The sequence below is a fragment of the Neodiprion virginianus genome, chromosome 4, assembly GCF_021901495.1.
Source record: "Neodiprion virginianus isolate iyNeoVirg1 chromosome 4, iyNeoVirg1.1, whole genome shotgun sequence".
Classification (NCBI taxonomy): Eukaryota; Metazoa; Arthropoda; class Insecta; order Hymenoptera; family Diprionidae; genus Neodiprion; species Neodiprion virginianus.
In genome coordinates this window covers 6411702-6431507 of record NC_060880.1, presented here as the reverse complement: position 1 = coordinate 6431507, position 19806 = coordinate 6411702, and the positions used below count along the sequence as shown (strand labels likewise).

The window sequence follows — 19806 nt, the reverse complement described above, 5'->3', positions numbered from 1 at the left end:
GAACAGTAACACTGACCAAAAATGAAAAATTCTCAATATACTGACTTAATTTCGACTCTAATTGAAAGTGTTTAACATAGTTTTTTATAAATTGAGTGTATAGTTTATATTCTCATGCAACTAAATAACCTGTTTAATAATCCAATGTATCCTACCTTGTAGATCTTTTAGATCAGACTATGAAATGTACCACGCTACGCTTTGTGGGACTTTGTGAGAGCGATGAATCATGTCTAGATCACAGGATCGGAAGTGTTATTACACCAGATGGAGCGACCCTGTATTGCGAAGGCGATACTCGATGCACTTGGTTCCAACTTCTGAAGAGGACACGTCTTCCGTTAGAAGATCAAGGTCATCATCGCCACTCCTCAACACGTTGCATGCGTCTGTCGCTCAACTGGATCCGCAGATTGCATGCTTGTCTTGTCGCAACCATTATAAAAAACAAAAATCTTCAAAGAGTCACTTTTCGGTAAACAGTTGAAAGGCAATATTTGAGGATAATTTTTAATCATTCAAGTTGTTGAAATTGGTAAAAATATTTTTAGTCAATTAACAGAAATCGAATGGTACGAGAGACGGATCTCAGCGGATGCGAGAGAGTCTGGAAATACAGTTGGTCGGTAGCCAGGTGGAGGAAGCTTTGTCTAGTGATAAGCAAACGGCGCTACTTGGACATCTCGAACTTGCCACCGACGCTCTCGAGGCTCTGATGCAGCACATTAGCTCTTTGCAAGTGTCTCATGTCTCGGCACAGCGAGCCTTTCACCTAGTTCATCGGTTGATCCTACCCCAATCCTCCCCAATGATCAATTGCAGAAACTCCGTTTCTGCCGATTTAACAACTCGACTTAGGCAGGTATTCGAATTGAAATCATGTTACTAAGTCTGTTGATAACATCAGCAGCGGTATTTTTACAAAATGTATTTTTCGATAGGCCGAATCTTGCAAGGATAATAATCTGCGTTTACTCTGCGACGCGATGGAGAATTGCTCTAAAAATATAGGGGTATCCAAACAGCTGCAGTCTCTTATAGACGATCATAAAATGAAGAAGAAAGACTTTGCCGTCGCTGCTAGGAACTTTAAAAATTTGTTGGATAATTCTAAACTGACTCTGTCTCAAATGGACAAGCTTCAATGGCAATACCAAGCCATAATGGATGATTATAAACAAAATAGGAGAATTTTGGAGTCGCAGCTACCCAGCATTATCAAGATGTTTGTATGATTTCATTCAAATTGAGAAATATTTTATCCAGACTCCTTGGAACAGGCGCGAAATACATTTAAATATTCCCATATTCCAGTCGTCTAGGTGCTATTGTACAAGGTTTCTCTACGATAGCTGCATTCTACGAAGACACGGAGTACTTCAAACAGGTTTCAGAATTGCTGAAAATACTAGGTGAAACGCTGTGCCAGGATGAGTCTGGTAGACAAATTTTCATAAATTAATAACCGGATTATTTTGAATTTCAGCAACGATACATAAGATATTTACAGCTCTTCTACAGACTATTATTCAATATTAATTTGACATTGATTCGATAATTCGTTGGTAATGTTTTTTTTTCTAATTTTCAGCCACAGATAATCATCATAAATATGCGAAATCTCAAGTTCAAGAAATGTGTCAAAAGTGTAAGGTAAACAGGGTGGAGAAGAAATAATTGTATTTGCTTTCGTCAATTCCATTAGGAATTTAAGAGGTAGAAATTATAGACAGCACGAAGCCTTATATATTTAGTCTCAAATCCTCTTAATACAATGCCAAGGGCTTTGCTGGCCTCCGGTGGAATAATATATGGGGAACTTGATTTGACCGATTATAATAGCGAAAATATCCACGCGATAGGTAAACATACATACAATCTACATTGGTATATTATTTATGTTTTCAATCCGCGATTGCATATCTTACGATGAAACGTACGTAAATAATAATTAGCATCAAATTTATGTTTCAATTTAGCAATTTTCGCTAATTCTCTATCGTTTGACAATAATCATACAAGCGACGAAATCATACAATTTTTTAATACAGCTTACACATCGATGTATAGGTATCATTAAATACTTGTAACTCGGGCTGTTGTAAATTTCATTTCTTGCATTACTGCGATTTCTTTTATTACACGTTTACAAATAGCCTATCGCTTATTCGTTTATGAACGCTTATGTTATAACATAAGTATTGTTTCTTCTTATTCGAAACTGGCTGCTTATACTCGTGGGAGTAGGAACAAATCGAAAGGTAAAAAGTACATGAATATTGAGTTTATATAAGGTTCAAGCGATCGTTATGAGTAGAAAAACAATACGCAACGGGGTAAATATTTTGGAGTTGTGTGCTCCGAAATGGTGCACTTGGACGAGACAGTTGTATGATTACTGATAAAAATTGTTTATAAGAACGATCAATATGCTGTCGGAGTTGGGAAATTTAAAAATGTGGCGGCAAGAGCGGTGACTTTTGTTTGTTCCTTTGCGCAACCGCGGAGCGGTGTTTGTTTTCAGTTGCGAATGCATGACGGGAAGTGGCGCTGTAAGATTACATGGACGCCATCTTGCGATAGGCGGTTACCGTGTAATCGAAGTGGATATTCGCTCGTGTTTCGGGTGAAAGGTAATCGAAGCCGGTTCTCAGTGCCCGATGGATATATCCGTGAGTTTCGTTGAAAAGGTGATGCCGTACTAAAAGTAAACAGTGCGTCAAGTGCGGTGATAAACTGTGTTAATAATAATTTAACCTAAACGCCGGCCGATCCGTTCGCCGTGCCTCCCCCTTACGTCTCCTGTCTATTTCGTTAGTGTGTTTAATCATATTAAATAAACACGTGCACACCGTGGCGACAGGCTTCGGAAAATCTAGTTTGTCTAATAGGATCATTTGCGCTCCTCGTCGGCCCCCACAACTCCGCCGGATATAAACGGCGAGTATCGCGGGCGCGGCGCGAGTCGAGGAGGAGGGCTGGTCCGTTGCAGCAGACGATCTGCGTCGTCGTCTGTACGTACGTACATACATACATACGTTACCTGAGGCGAGCGGCCCACCACACCCAGCGAGCTAGCGAGCGAGTTTCCGAACGAGCCAACGAGGGTCGAGCCGTGCGGAGTGGCGCGGAGTGCGGAGGTGGAGGCGAAGGAGAAAGAGGGAAAGATAAAGAGTGACACAGAGCGGCTCGAATTCGAGTCGGAGGAGAGACGTGAAACGTAAAACTCTGTACGCGGGGGGGCCTGTGGGACGATTCAAGGCAGAGGGAAAACCGAGCGCACGGTGCCTAGCCTCCCGTTTGACCGATCGAAACGGAACGAACCGACTCGACGAGTCCTCGCCGTGTTATCGTCAAGCTCCAGCAGTCCCTCGGATTCGGTGGTGGCATAACGAATGTAAAGTGAGTGTGTCGGTGCGTGGGTGACCAGTGCGTTCGTTCGTCGTGCGTGCGTGCGTGCGTGCGTGCGTGTCGCGGATCGACGACGTCGCCTGTGCTGTTCGTTGGTGCGAGTGGCGTGTGGCGTGTGGCGTGCGGTCCTCGAGTCGAGTAAAGAAAGCTCAACTCGCCGGCGAGGGGAGGAGCAGGAGTGGACAGTGTGCGGTTTTGATGCATCGTCGTCGTCGGCATTTCGCTGCAGCAGGATCGCCCCGCGGGTGATAAGAAGAAAAAGAAGAAGAAGAAGAAGAAAATAAAGAGGAAGAGGAAGAAGAAGAAGAAGAAGAAGCCGAAGAAAAAGGAGGAGGAGGAGGAGGAGGAGGTCGCCACCACCACCACCACCACCGCCGCCGCCGCCGCCGCTGCCGGTGCCGCCGGTCGTCCATTCACCGTTTCAGTCGTCGCGCCACGACCGCGACTCGAGCATCGTGACGACAAAATAACGGGGCTAAAATAAGGGGAGAAAACGGCTGCTGCCGCACCGGAGGAGGAGGAGGAGGAGGACCACCACCGCGGTCACGGTGGCTCGGGTTCCCCGCTGCAGCACCACCGCCGCCGCTACGAGTACGACCACCACCTCCGTCGCCGCCGACGCCGACGGCAAAAGATAATATCGGCTGAGCCGAGCTGAGCCGAGCTGAGCTCTGAGCCGAGCCTACACTCCACTCGGACCGACCACCACACGACGCAACACCACCCCCTCCCTCCCTCCCTCTCTCCCTCCTCCCTCCGAGGATTTTGCCCTGAAACATGGCGTGCTGCCTGTCGGAAGAGGCCAAGGAACAGAAGCGGATCAACCAAGAGATCGAGAGGCAACTTCGGAGGGACAAGCGAGATGCGAGGCGAGAGCTCAAGCTGTTGCTCTTGGGTGAGAAATTTCTTTCTTTCTCTTTTTTTTTTTATTTTTCTTTATCATTCCTTCCTCTTCACATTTTACCTTAATTTTTTCAGTCTTAATGTCGTATTTTGTCTAATTCACACTTCTCGCTCGCTCGCTCGCTCGCTATTCACCGAATGAAATCACTCGCTGCAGCGATTCTCTGCCCCCCCCCCCCCCCCCCCCCCCACTCCTATCTTCCATCTCATTGTCAATGTCACAACTGCAATCATCTCTTCCCTCTACTTCCGCTCTCGTTCGACGTGCTTTTCATACTTCTCGATTGGTTGTTTCCGTCGTCGTCTTGCCGCCGCCCCTTCTCCCACCCTCCCGCCCCTCCCCCTATCCGTCCATCCCCCGACCGTCTTCCGTTACATACGTGTACCTCTCTCTCTATTCGTGCCGGTCCGCGCGAAGAGGGGAAACAAGTGGGGAAACTGATTTTTAAAAAGCAAACGCCTGTGCCACTTGACCCTTATATTCTTGGACAGTTTGCGCTTGCATCGCGGGCGAATTTATTATCGTCTGCAACAACCAACCCCCGTAAGAATGAATAGGTTAATGTGTGTGTAATATCGCACCGTGGCGGAGAGTAGTGCTCCGAAACTCTAAGAGAGTTATGGCAACAGCCTGGAGGATTGTTATGATTGTTTTGTAATAGGTGATACGTCGCGTGAGATGTGGATGGAATGATTGAATATAATTGAACGCAACAGTTTCGAGACGACACTCGTATGCTGGTGGAGAAGTTTGTCGTCGTTGTCATCGTCGTCATTATTGTCATTATTAATATTATTATTATTATTATTATACACAATTGGAACAATGTGAATACCGTTTAATAGAAATATTTTATATAATATATTGATAATGCGTAACATACGAACTGAACAAATAGAGAAGAGTTGCTTCTGATCTGAATTTTTTTCATCATCGACTTTCAAATACATCTTTATGGGAATTGGAACTAATTTTCAGTGGTGGTATGTTATTGATACTGTTTCGAAACTCGCGTCAACGATAAATAAAAAAAAAACTAACTACACCGTAATTTCAGGCCCTTTTCAGGCTGACTAAATGTCTACCGAAAAAATGCCGAGTCTTGTGATGTTCGAAAAAGCCTGAGTGGGTTAACATTTAAACCAGCACCGGCATACGTAAAGTCGGGGAAGTCAGAACAATTTTCAAAGAGTAAAGACGCGAGAATATTAACCTTTTTTTTTTTAACCGCACCATTCCTCTTATTTTTATGCACGCGGCGTGGAAACGATTACTTTACGCACTGAACGCAAACTAACAATACGCGAAAACCATACTAGTTTTGAACAAAATTAATTTTTAAACCACTTCCGTAGAATCCGTTTAAAAAGGGTATATGCAGGAAATATAAAAACGTTTAGGAATGTACTTTTCATAAACCGGTAGGTTGTATATCTATAATATGTATTATGTATGAGGAATTCCATGCGGATCCGACCATTGTCTGACCCCCTCATCCCATTTTTGATTTTGTTAAAAAAAAAAAATTTCCACGTTTGTCCCAACTCCGAAACAGTCAAGTACCGTGAATTTATTTAATATTTTTCATTCAATCGCTCAATTATTTATAAATATTTGAAGTGATTTTTGAAAAGCAACTTTTCCAAAATTCTCACAAACTGTGTCTTCTATTCCAAACATTTCACAACTGAGTCCATTATCGGGCAATTTGTTTTTTTTTTTTTTTTTTTCTGTCAAAAGGTTCCTGCAAAATTATCAAAACTTTTATTTTTTTCTTTACAACACTTATGGATCGGTTTCATTATGGAGCAATTTTTGTCTATTTTTTTTTAACACGTTCATCTTTTTTTTTTTAATATGCACTTCGTAATGAAACTGGTCTAGAAATGTTCTAAGTAAAAAATAGAAGTTTTCAGTATTTTTCGGATATTTTCCGACGGTTTAGACAATGTTTTAGTCAAACAAAAAAGTTGTAGTGCAAAAAAAAAAAAGAAAAAAAAAGATAGGAAGAAAATTGGGCCATCATGAAATGATTGGAAAAGAAAATACCGTGTTTGAAAATGTTCAACAAGGTACTTTCCAAGATGACTCCAGATATTTATAAATAATTAACAAGTTGAATTAAAAATCTAAAAAAAATCAAATCAATGTTTCAGAGTTGAGATAATTGCAGAAAATTTTTTGATCGAAATCAAAAATGGGACGAGGTTCAGACGTTGGTTGGGTTCGCATGTAATTTTCCTAATATATTTGTTCATTAGCACACGTTTTTGACACGGTCGCCTAATTTTGTAGAATGCAAAGTTTTCGAAACCGTATGTTTAAAAAGAAAAAAAAAAAAAAAAAACTGACCAACCGGTTGTGTAAACTGTCGTTTCTGTGTACGGATTTTATTTTATCGCATTAGAAACTCGGTATTATAAATGTAGGTAAACGACCGTAATGAAAATGTTACGTAAAACTTAAATTAAAGGTTGATAAGTTGTTAATTATGTACCTTATGAAACATGGGCTTTTTATACGGTAGCAACGAAACCGTGAATAATCGTGTATTTGACCTCTTCAACTTAAAATTTATAAATGTACCATCATGTTTGTTCGTCAAATTTCACTGTCAGCTTTCAATTTGTGAAATATTTATTAGGTCATGTTTTGGCTACGATTATTCAAGATCTAGATAATAACTAATTAATGAAATTTCAATGTAGGATAATTGTAGACTCATTCGTATGTATGTCATTCTTTTTTTTCCTCCCTATTGCGTAAACCGAATTTCGAATTGTGTTTACGGAAACGTGGGAGAGAGAGAGAGAGAAATTAAAGGGTAAAACGAGGACCTTGATTAAAATTTTTTAATGAGGTCAAAGTATGTAGATCGTTGAGTAAAAAATCGAGATTCTTGTTCAGACACGACTTTTTCTAATTCGCCAATGTCGTAATTGCTGCAAGAAATGATATAATTTTTTCTGCAAGACCGGTTACATAACAAGTACCAAAAAAATAATGTTCACCGTGTCGTAGAATGCATCGAATAAGACTGTTTATATTTTGATTTTTATATGACGAATAATTAATTACTGTGTGAGACGAAATTGACTAAAGACGAGATTTGGGAGGTCATTTGTTTTTTTAATTTTTAAATGAGATAAGACTTGCTAATTATCGCAAACGGATGATTAAACTTGTTTAATCATTTTTCTCATTGTCAGGGTTATTAGCCCAACGTTATTGTTGCAATCAAATTTACGTGTCTCTAATCAAATGAAAATCTTGCAAACAATCTATTGATTCTAAAAAAAAAAAAAAAAAAAAAAAATTGAAAATTACGAATCAACAAAGTGCCAAAAATGAAAGCGAAGATACGGAAATTCCCTATTTTCACATGGGTATAAACAAGTACAAAAACCTAGACAAATTTGTTTGCAATTTTATTATTAGTTGTTGAAAGCGGAAGAGCATCTAATTTTTAAATAAGAAATTTAAGTAGATCTTGATAAGCACCTTATTTTCACATGCGGCACACTTTCAATTATTTTGATGAACAACTTTAGGTCTGCTAAATTATCAACCTTCCATGAATCTAAAATTCTCACATTGTTACATTTTTATAAATGTTACTTCATCTCCAGTTTTGAAAATTTTCATTCGCAAATAACGATTCTGCTGCCCTGATTATTCATCTACAATTGAATCTACACGGTATAACGCAAACTTTATTTGGTGTGCAATTATGCTAATTGTGTGTACTGCTCTTATTTTTTTCTACTTGTTTTCATCGTTTAAATCCGGTCATTTAAGTCTAGTAGATTAAACACTTTTCTATCATTCTGATTATTTCTGTACTTAATCATAGTTTTTTTTTTAAATTTTTTTATCTTATCTTCTTCTTAAAATAACCGGGGTAGACTCGTTGTAACAACTCTTCATAACTTGTCCAATTATTGTTTCGTTTATTTGTTTATCTATTTTTTTTTCTTACTTGCACCGACGAGTCGAGTCTTGTGCGTAAATGATGTTGAATGAAAAGAATTTCGCAACAAGTGAAACAGTAATCTATTATTTTTCTCGTATTGGTGTATAATGGTAATAAGAGTAAAAAAAAAAAAAAACTACAACAGATCTCATGATAACAATAACAAGAGGAACAATAATATAATGTGAAATTGGTTAGAATTTGCACGACGAACTCGTAAGAAGTCGAAAAATAAAAAGTACAAAATGATGATTATATTATTATTATTTCGCGTATTCAGTATTGTCTGAAATTTAGTAAGCCATGGTATAAACAAAAAACGTAATCACATTTATTTTGTAAAGTCAACTCCTTGAAAGTCATTCGGAAATTGCCAATAATGATTTTTTTTGGCATTTGCAACTCAATTATGGCGACGTTGAATATCTTTATCTTGTGAACCTCTCATCATCCGTCTGAAAGAAAATTCATTTCTTTTCTTCTTTCTTGCCATTTTGATTTTATACTAGTTTTTTTTTTTTTTTTATCTTTTTTTTTTCTTTTACTTACGCATATACGTATGTATAATTTTTTGATTTCATTGTGGATTTTTCGGATCAAAGTTCCGAAATGTAAGATTCTGAAAATTATAATATATTCACACAGCGTAGTTTGCTCAACGAGTTGGTGTAAAAAAATGTGAAAAATCGAAAATCAGAATGACCAGGATTCCGAACGTAAATACGTGGAAAATCTGAAACAGAGAAAGATGAAACTGGTGAAATTACACCAAGATAAAAATTCACAGAATTGAAAATCTTGGACCATTTGAAACTTCGATGTTTCGTTAAAGTTTGATTTCTTTGCTTCATGTCTCACCATCAAAAAATTCAGAATTTGCCGCTTTACCGGAACTTTTCAAATTCGGAATTTCCACACCGTCGCGAAAATTGTTCTTGGAAGGTTTTCGGAAACCGTACCAAGACGGGAACAATCCTTGATGAAATCAAAGAATGTCATGTCAAGCCTTTACTGAGTTTTATGGAAAACCCTATAAACATATATATAATCCAAATCCCCAATTCTTTCACATCTTCATTTCATTCCCCTAGTCTCCCTATTTGAGCGGGAAGTTTCAAATTATACGTAAATATAATGCTCGTTCGCTATGTTTCGTACTTTGTTTCATTTCAAAGTTATTCGTAGACAAATAAAAAACATCAATATACTCGAATATTCGATAGAGATTCATCTTTTTTTCGGTGAAAAGTTGGAAAAAAAAAATTATTATTAAATAAATAAATAAATCGAAACAAAACACTGGCATTCAGTTAGTCAGCACTGTAATGGAATAACCCACATGTCGGCACTACGTAATGTCACAGTCGGTGACATGCAAATATTGAGATAATCTTTTTACTTAATCTGATCATTTGTCATGTTGAAGAGAAAATAAGAAAAAAAAAAAAAAGGTTCGATACGATTTTTTATTTTTCACTGAAAAGAAGATGAATCTCACTGAATATTCGTGAATATGGATTTATTTGCCTACGAATAACCTTGATTAAAATAAAATACGAATTGTAGTGAATGAGGATATTTTTATGAATAATTTGAAACTTCCCGCTCAAATAAGGAGACTAGGGGAATGAAATAAAAATGTGAAAGAAATAGGAAATTTCTTTTTTTTTTCACCATTTGGAACTGTTTCGACAGGTTCCACTACGAATTTTATTATTATTATTATTATTATTATTATTATTATTTTATTAATTTTTTTTTTTTTTTATCCCCCATATAAGGACCACCCTAACGTACACACATGCATATAATTCGAGATATTTCGTCGTCGCAAAGAAGACAGGCGACAAGAATTAAATTTACACAGTATCGTTTGGTATTAAAAATCCTGTACATCGTCTTATAATTTATTTTTAACAATGACGAGTGAAATTCTTCCGCGAAATGATGTATTAATAATACAGGAATGGGATGAAATGATTGGAACACACCGGAAACGGATGCCTGAATGTACGAAGTAGTAATTTTATTATTTTTGTTTCATTTCTTCTCTCGTCTATCATTTGCTGATTGTTTCTGTTTTTTTTTTGATCCTATCCGTGACGTATCCTTTGGATTAAATGAATTTTTCCTGATAATAAATTATACGTCACTATATTGAAGTAATATTAAAGTTTTCCTACTTCGTAACGTTTTATATTGTTATTGATTTTCTCTAATTGTGAAACTGTCCTGTCGTCGGAGTGGTATTCCCATTCTTTCTTTTTTTTTTCCCCCTCTTACAAGACGAAAAAAAAAAGAATAACGTGTCAATCGTCAAGGAGTATAAACGAGGATCAATCGAGTAATAATTAAACAATTGGCGATTTCTATTTATCGATCAAAAAATTTTTAGACTGGTAGATTTTCTTTCTTACATACATTTTTTTTTTTTTTACATATATTGAACATATTGTTTATAAATTGACATTTATATTCTTTGACTAATTGTCGTCTATCTAATTTATCTAGTGAGGCTTTGTTTTTCGTTTTTCTTAAGTAGATTATAGTAGAAACAAAATTGATTAAAAGTTCACGTTTCTTGCACCACTTGTAAATGCAAACTTATTCCCTACGTGTTTTTCTTTTTCTTTTGTTTATAAAATGATAAACAGTTCATGAGTCAACAGGAAGTATAAATAGTAATAATGAGGGTAATCCCAGGATGATAATATCGGGAAATTCCTGATTTAATCGTTTCAATTTTTATTCACTCATACCATATTTTGACATAATTTTTTTTTAACAACATTATTGAAATATGATTCGTGTTTCGGAAAACACGTTATTTCGTAATTTTAGGAATCTCTGAATTGCAGTAAATTATAACAAGGCAAAAGTAATACGCATATTTTCAAAATTTGGTCACTTCAAAGTCACTACAAAATTGCAAATAATTATTCCCCCCCCCCCAATGTTTCGTTACGCTAACGTTACTAACTTCAGCCTCTGGCTTATTTATTTATTTATTTATTTATTTATTTATTTATTTTATGCATCGAGAATAGAACAGATTTTTCAGATACAAACGGGCAAATGTATTTTCGTATTCCTTCCATTGTATGTAAACTCAACGACTCGGCAACAATTATTTTATCTTTGGTCATTAGTGGCCGTTCTATAATCTATGAGCGGTCACGTCTGACCGCCGTTGCGGTGGTTGTCTTGCTTCGATAAGAACCTTTTATGTCTTCTCTGTTTCTAAGTATCTTACACATTTTATCTGAAGCACTGTAATTCTTTTCATATTCTTCGCCGTGCATACCAATCGTTATATTTTATGCAAAAATAAATAAATAAATAAATATAAGATAATATAATAATACGTAACAACAGATAAAAGGAATTCCTAATCTTTTTTCATCAATGTTTTTGCAGCGACATTCGTAAGATGAATATGCGATCATTGAGTATAATTATTGAGTAGTTGAATTTTATAAAAAAAAATATTTCGAATTCTAACCGAAACGAAGTTTTTCGTACAATGTATTTGTCATCCACATATATATATATATATATTTTTACCCGTTTAATACGGAAACAATTAACTTTTAAGTTTTTTTTTTCTTCCAATCATCACTGATCAGTACAGAAAATTTAACTCCGGTTCCATTGATTGTGTGGGAAATTTTTACTTACTTTCTATCATGCAGCTTACGCACGTATAAATATAGAAGAAAAAATGCTTAGAATTCATTACACGAAGGAAGTATTTATGTTTATTTATATCTGCATAATCACACGTACCGCATTAACATATCCTGCATTAGTAAGATTAATTGCAATGTGTTGAGTTTCTTGTTCTCTTTTCTTTTCTTTTTTTTTTTTTTCCGAGCGAAAATAAATCGTGCCGTAGAGAAGTCGCATTGAGTAGAATGCGAAGAAAGAAAATTTGAATTTCGTCTATTTACACGCGTAGAAATCACGTAAATCGAATTGGGTCCAAGATAAAAAAAGAACCAAAAAAAAAAAAAAACCAAAAATCAAAGCCCTATTTATTTTAAATTTAAAAGCTAATAAGACGATTTGTGGACAACGTGGAACTTGAGATTACTATTGCTGTGTTAAAAACCAGATGCAACTATATCACGAAACGTGACGCACATTTTGAGTAGTCGATAATTCATATCGTTTACACTTTTTTTTTTTTTTTTTTTTATCTTTTATTCATAATTGAAAATGCTTTTGACATTTGTAAAAACGACACGCGATCAGCAAAACGATATTTCCGCGCAAAAATATTTTTCATGGTGGAAATTTGCGGCGGTGTTTGCATATTTTCTTTTTTCTTTTTTTTTTCTTTTTCTTTCTTTTTTTTTTTTTATTCTTTCCCGTATACGGGGGAGGGGGATGTGTTTTAATCAAATTCAATTCGAGGGTCAGCCGAAAGTGCCTCGGGCAGCATTTTGTGTTTTGCGGCGGCGGTGGCGGGAAGTTTGAAGTGGTTTTCCATCCGAGGTCGGATTTTTCAGGTGCCTCTGCAGGCAGGCTAGGCCATATTTATCATACCATCATTACATATACATACATATCCCACTGCATTCGTATTGCGAAACTTTTTAACGCGGAGAAATGTACTTCGCGTATATATATATATATATATATATATATATATATATATATATATATATATACACGTATGATAGTTGAATGCAGGTGTGACAATTGTTGAAATTGAATTTTCTGTAAATTTTTTATACGTTTTTTAACAAAATAACGTTAGATGCATGCATGTAACAATAGTTTTCCGATTCAAGATTCATCGTTAATGGCCGATATATCGAAATCTTGAACATGCGAAAGTAAAATAACGAAAGACGAATTATTCGATATTTTAATTTTCGAAAGTGTCACCGATTAGAATTACTAGGAATATACATGGTTTCACGTATTAAATTATATAAGTTTTCGAATTTGCTGATGACGAGTCTGAAATAGGGTTTAAAAAATTCAATATGGCGGACGAAAATTTCAAATTCGGAGAAAAAACTCTGTACAACAATATCTTGTTGTAAAAGTTAACTCGGCTCAATAATGTGTTATACAAAAGGTTAAACTATGAAACATAATTAAATGTTATGCAATTAAAACTCAAATCAACTCATCTGATAAGTCATTCTAAAGTGACGAAGTGACATTGTTTCTTTATTCTCGACACTTCGTTACGTTAACCTTACCAAATCTTGTACTTTAACCTCGTGGGAACTTTGACTTTGTAAATCATGTGCCGTGGCCGGTTTGCTTGAATCGAACGCCCGTGTTTTTTCATGCTGCCATGCAGTAAGGTTGAAGTATGTAAATTGTAAAGTTAATGTAACGCTATACTTTTTGATGGAAAAAAACGTCGCTACTTCGTGATTTTTGAATGGTACTGAAAATGTGCGGCAAACGCGGCATTAAACGAAATACATTTCACATTAAAAAAGAAGAAAAAAAAAAAGAAAAATTCCTCGATTGCACCTTCAAAGTTTCAAGTTTCCAAAATCTGATGGTTATCTATGAAAATGATTTGTCGCGATTTTTTTTTTTACCACTAATTACTACTAGTTGTTTACAAAAAGATCTGTTATTGTTAGAAGTCAGCGAGCATTGATTCTAACATACAATAAAGTATCAACATCGTCTATAAATTGGAATTTGATTTATTTGTGACTTTGGTGTCAGCGGATAATAATTATATCGATATAAAATCCTCCGTTTAACGATGCTGATATTTTTATCAAATAGTAGCATCAATGCTGATTGATTTCTTACGCTTATAAATTTTCTGCAAATAGTTACTCCTCCCACCATCAACGTATATGTTTGAAACCAAAAGTCGATTAAAAAATATGTAGATTTTAAATGGCAATTCCTATTTATTTATTTATTTATTGGTAACCAATTTAAGGAGCATCCGGGTGAAATTTCGAAAATGTTCAATACAATAACCGCCCTAACGTACATTGTGTCACACAAAATGGTGCTGATGTTGTCGGGGGGTAAAAATATAGAAAGATCAAAAGATCATCGAATTTAAAAATATTAAAATTTTTTTTTTTATACCATGTTTTTCCGTACTTCGACTACCTACGTTTTCAATTATCCTCACTCGAACTTTCCACACTACTAAATTCTACGAATAAAATTTTCGCCTATATGGAAATTCGATGATATTTCGTTCCTCCTACGAATCAGCAATTCTAGTTTTTCACCCCTATCGAAAGAAAGAAAAAGAAAAAAAAGAATTATGCGGGGGACAATGTATATTGATTGGGAATAATAGTGCAACCCGACTAGGGAGAGGTTAGTTAGGGTTCGAAGTTTCCCCATTTAAAATTATCCCTGATTCCATTCGACGTTTTAGCGAACCCCGTCCGTTCAGTCGGCCAAAAACCGAATAGACAAACCGTGTACGGTACGGGCGGCCGGCTAAACACGGTCTGTCGGTCGGTCGGTCTGTCGGTCGTTTGGTCGGGCTCTCCGATACGGCGGGTGGGGCTCGTCGGCGTCTATCGACCGAACCCGGCACGACGCGGAGCGGAGGAGGAGGACCAGCCTGCCCGCCCCAGGAAGTTTACGCTCTGAATCTAGCCGGTAGGCGAGGAGGCAAGGAGGAGGATACTACGCGACTCGTCTTCCGCGCCGCCTCGCGTCTTTTCGCCTTTCCGTATACTTCCTACCTTATCGACGGAGTCGCGAAGACGCGGAAAGGCCGCGCGATCGGCGCCTACGCCGCCTACGCGGTATTGCATCCATGTGATTCCTCGAGCACGCCGCGTCACGTGACCGATTTTCGAGGATCGCTACCTTACCGACCGCGCTTAACGTCACTCGTTTTCTTTTTTTTTTTTTCCTCGTTTTTCAACTTTTTTTTATACCGTTCAAATTGTCGAAGCGTTACTGATATCCAGCGAAAATAAACCGGATATGGCTATTCATTAACGGGCAATGCCGAGTACATACGTGTATCGTAGAGAGAAAGTTTTATCTCACGGGGTACGGTAATTTATAGAAATTTATCATTCTTATCGTTGAGTTGGTAATTTATATCGCAGGTATATATTTTCTTGAGTTACTTTTGCAGCATGACTGCGGCATCTTCGCTGCGTCGTCAGTGATGCGTAGGCTTTGATTATAGTCGAAATATGTGACATTTTACTCGGTCGGTAAAGATTATATTGTAGTATCATCTTAAGGGTTCTTATAACGAGAATCCGGATCATTTTCTTTACCATTCTTCGAATCGATTTGGAATTTTTTTGCTTGAAAATGATCTTGTTATATTGTTAGTAGAAAGTGAGCCGCTCTGGTCGGCATCAAGGGTTGTTAAATAAATATCGTACAGTTCTTTTATATAGTTTTTTCGCCACGTGACGGAACGTGAGGTTATGTTTTACAAATTACTCGGTCGTCGATTCGTGGTACCAGCTGACCAGAGCGCACTCCGTATAACATGAAAATGATCATACCTCATATGGTAATATGAGGATATAATTTATGAATGTTACTTTTGGCACAGGCATACAACGATTTCCTTTGTTTATGAGTAGGGGCAAATTTTACGCGATGATGTAACAAGACGACGATCATTGTTTGCGATAAATCCCACTAATTCTGCAAGAGTATAATCCGAACGTTCACGCATTTTATTATATTATATTATACCATATTAAATTATTCGCGACACTCTGACCACAAACCCCATCCTCATCAACTCTGCAGATGTTGTATCTGTTATATTTTAATTACATCCGCAACACGTTGCACACGCAAATATGCGCAGTGTCGTAAATACAAGTTTCTTTTATTTCTCTGTACTGACTCTCACCGTGTAAGTTGTGTCGCTACTCCTCGAGCGATGTGACCCTTATTTTTAAACAGCTTTGAATTCTTACGCATCGTTTATTGCACACGAATCAATCATACGATGTATTTCATCACTCCGTGAAATTTACAGTCTGCAGTCATCGAATTACCGCAGCATCATTGATGTGGAAAAAAAAAGAATGAAATCTCGCTTCGGGGGGAATAACTTGAATTTTTTTTTTTTTTTCCCACCCCTGAGGTTATTTCGGTTCAAATAAATCTCGTTTACCCTAATGGAATCTAAATTTGACCGAAAGCATTCTTGCAGGTTTCATTCGGTTCGATATTATATATATATATTGTTTTTTTTTTTTTTTTATTACGGTATACCTACAAGACTATATTTATGTACTAATGACTGTTTAAATAATTTAATCCCTTTGATTGAAATTAGAATCTTGACAGTTGATTGAATGTTCGACGGTATTAAGCGATACGTTCGTTATAACGCTGCAAAAAAAGAAGTGTAATATCTTCGATATTTAATTCTTGACATTGTAGTGACTTCGTGTGTAATTAGTTATGCGTGTAAAAAGTATATAATTAATTTTTCGCATACTTGTCCACAATATCTTGGAAATCGAGTATAGTAATTAACTAGATATTCGTTACAAGTAAATGATGTGGTGTGATCAGAACTCCGTTTATACCTCTTATGTTACAAGTTACTTGCACAGTTAAATTTAGTCACAATGTATGAACATTGTTGTGAATTCTATTTTCGGTACATATCCGCGATTATGTAATCAACGTATTATACAGTCGAGTACGATGAACATTTAATCAGTATGTATTCGCATACTTTTGTTTCGTTCGTTTAATCAATTTTTTTTTTTTTATGTCATTCAATTATTTATTTTATTTTTATTGGTGGGGGCTTCCGAATCGTTGGAATTTTAGCGGCTATTCGGATTGTCGAGAATTTTGTATTAATATCGAGCCGAAGATCGTCGCCGATTCACAATGAACCGAGTCTGCGAAGCAGCTCGATCTCTCTTTCTCCTTCTCTTTCTCTTTGTTTCGTTATTCGTCGGGTATAATGTGCGTGTGTGTGTGTGTGTTTGTTCTTACGATACGAATACCTTATAAACGCGCTTATTATACCTGTTACATCACTTTAACTTGGCGAGGAATTCACGACTATGCGAGATTAGCAGATGAACGGCAATAGAGAGAGATAGAATGAGAGAGAGAGAGAGAGAGTGAGAGAGAAGGGGAGTTGGTATAGACAGACAGAGAATGTAACGGAAAGTTATACATAATTTTTCGGGCCATCGTATAACATACCTGTTACCGAGTTATAAATATCTCTAATTTTTCTTCTTCTCTATGATAAAAATCAAGTCTGCTTATTTCGTAAATTCTTTATTATCCGTTTTCGTAAATAAATTTAACCATAATTTATTTTTAGCTTTTGAAGCGGTAGAAAAAAAAGTGGAAAATACATTCCGGATCATGAATGTTTCTATTTTAATTTCTTATACTTACGCAATGACAGAAAACTTCTCATCCGAATTCTATATATTATGTATGTTAAAACATGCGTATATCGCGTTAATAATACGGGAGGAGAAATGTGACGAAAAATTTTGTATATAATTTTTATTATACGTAATGATTAAAATTCGTGGAGTGGTCCTAATTAATTATTTACGTATATTTGATTGATCCTACATTTTATTTATTTATTTATTTATTTTTTTTTTTTTTTCTCTACGAATCACTGTGTGATGAATAAAATCACTGTACTTTACGAAAACGATTCACATGCGTACAAGTTTTATGCTGTAACTTGAGCATCCGCATGAATTTTGATACTTATCGATAACAACATTTCTGAATTTTGTATTATTTCACAATTCTATTAAAACTATAATTCTACTTAACTCGAAAAGAATAGTAATAGTGATAATAATAATAATAATAATAATAATAATAATAATACAATGCAACGTCGAAAAATATTTATGAAACGAATGTCCACAGCTATGATAAAGATCTAGAAAAAATCAAATCGATTAATTGAACCGGGCGGGGATGAAAAATATAAAATTTTGGTTTATAACCGAAGTACTGAAATATCGAATTTTCAAAGAGGCGATAATCAAATTCGTAGAATTATAAAAACTTGGAAAGTCTTGACTACCATAAAATTTGAAAATATACAAATGTCAGAACATACAACTACGGAATGTAGAATCTTTATCTCGACGAATTCCGACGATTCCACACTCAGTGATTCGTACATCCTGAACCTTTCAATCTTTCCCTAATCCATCCACACTTGGAATTCTATAAATTAGACATTATACTTAATCAAAAATCACAGATATTACAGCCCCTGCAATTCTTTCATCATTCCTAATGTACGTATTCTTACACCCCATCCTCCTCCGCGAACGAGATAGATGCGTGCTGGTACCTCGATGTTGGGGGTGGGGGGCAGGCAGGCAGTCGGTTCACGGCACGTAACGTCATCTACAGAGCACACCTTGCTCTCTCTCCTCGCAAGCTCGGCTTTCGTGCTCGGCTCGGCTCGACTCGGCTCGACTCGGCTCCGCTCGGCCGGCCGCCGGTTCATTCATGCTTTTCACCGGCAGATGAGGAGGAGGCGATGCGAGGCGTCGCGATACCACCTCCTCCTCCCTCCTCCTCCCCCCCTCCAACCCCTTTCCCATCACTCTACACTCTTCACCTCTTTGATACGGGTCTCCGCGTCGGCGCGTGGAGTCTACGTAGGATTCGCTTCTGCTCGATCTCTCTCTCTCTCTCTCTCTTTTACACTATATTCACTGTTATTTGATTTTATCTTAATTTCTTGTACTATTATTTGTTGTATTTTATTGCACATTAGTTTATTAGTTACCACTTCGATATTGTTTGAGATAATTTTGCGACCTCGTTTACAGTGTATTTATTAATTTATTTATTTATCTGTCTGTTGTGGTCTTGTTTTTTTTTTTTTTTTATTTTTTATTATTTTTTCTTACACTTGAGTCCTGTATTCAATTGTTGATTATGATTTTTTTTTTATAGAAATCACTGTTTTTCTTTTTTTTCACTAATTCTTATATTAATTTTTATTTCTTGGTGCGGTTTTTATTGTATTTGTATATTATTTATATTTGACTTTTTCCAAGGCGAACAAACGCTACCTTCTTTCTTTTTCGTCGTTTAAAAAATTATGGTTTATGCCCCAAGTAGCATTTTATCTGGTCATTGGTTAAGGATGTTGATTGACTGAAAATCGGTACTCTTTATTAATTTTATCAGCAAATAATAGTCGTACCTTGGGTATGTTATTTTTCGAAAATTAAGAAGATACTCGTAGAACAATATTAAAGCAAGAGATACCGGAATGGTAATTAACAAATGGTTGGATATCCATGCTTCATTTTGTTCAAATATACAATCGGTTCAAAATTATCGAAGATGTAGTGAATTTGCTCCATTTCACACTATGACAGATTATTTTATTCGGAACACTGTTTTTATGATATTGGCATTGTTGAGTATTGAATTTTATAAGGTCGCATTGATATTGATTGCATAATCAACAAATGGCAAGATTTAATCCACGACTGATCGTGAGAAAAAAAAACACAAAAATCTGTTTCAATGGTTTTATAGA

At 36.3% G+C, this 19806-nt stretch overlaps 2 protein-coding genes across 7 annotated transcripts in view; both read left to right on the top strand.

Moving 5' to 3' along the window:
• The first annotated feature begins 267 nt into the window (after positions 1-267).
• LOC124302040 (uncharacterized) lies at positions 268-3178 on the top strand. The gene is made up of 5 exons (XM_046757794.1): positions 268-862; positions 942-1225; positions 1315-1439; positions 1592-1653; positions 2864-3178. The coding sequence occupies exons 1-5, from the start codon at positions 596-598 to the stop codon at positions 3176-3178; spliced, it is 1053 nt and encodes a 350-aa protein (XP_046613750.1). The 5' UTR covers positions 268-595.
• Positions 2568-19806, top strand: part of LOC124303450 (guanine nucleotide-binding protein G(q) subunit alpha) — a 30626-nt gene continuing 13387 nt past the window's right edge. For 3 of the 6 annotated variants that reach the window (XM_046760658.1, XM_046760659.1, XM_046760657.1), the window contains exon 1: positions 2569-4306. In XM_046760658.1, coding sequence (XP_046616614.1) covers positions 4189-4306 — 118 coding nt within the window. In that variant the 5' untranslated portion in view covers positions 2569-4188. Of the gene's footprint in view, positions 4307-19806 lie in introns of all 6 variants that reach the window. The other 3 variants (XM_046760656.1, XM_046760655.1, XM_046760660.1) reach the window with 2 other exon arrangements.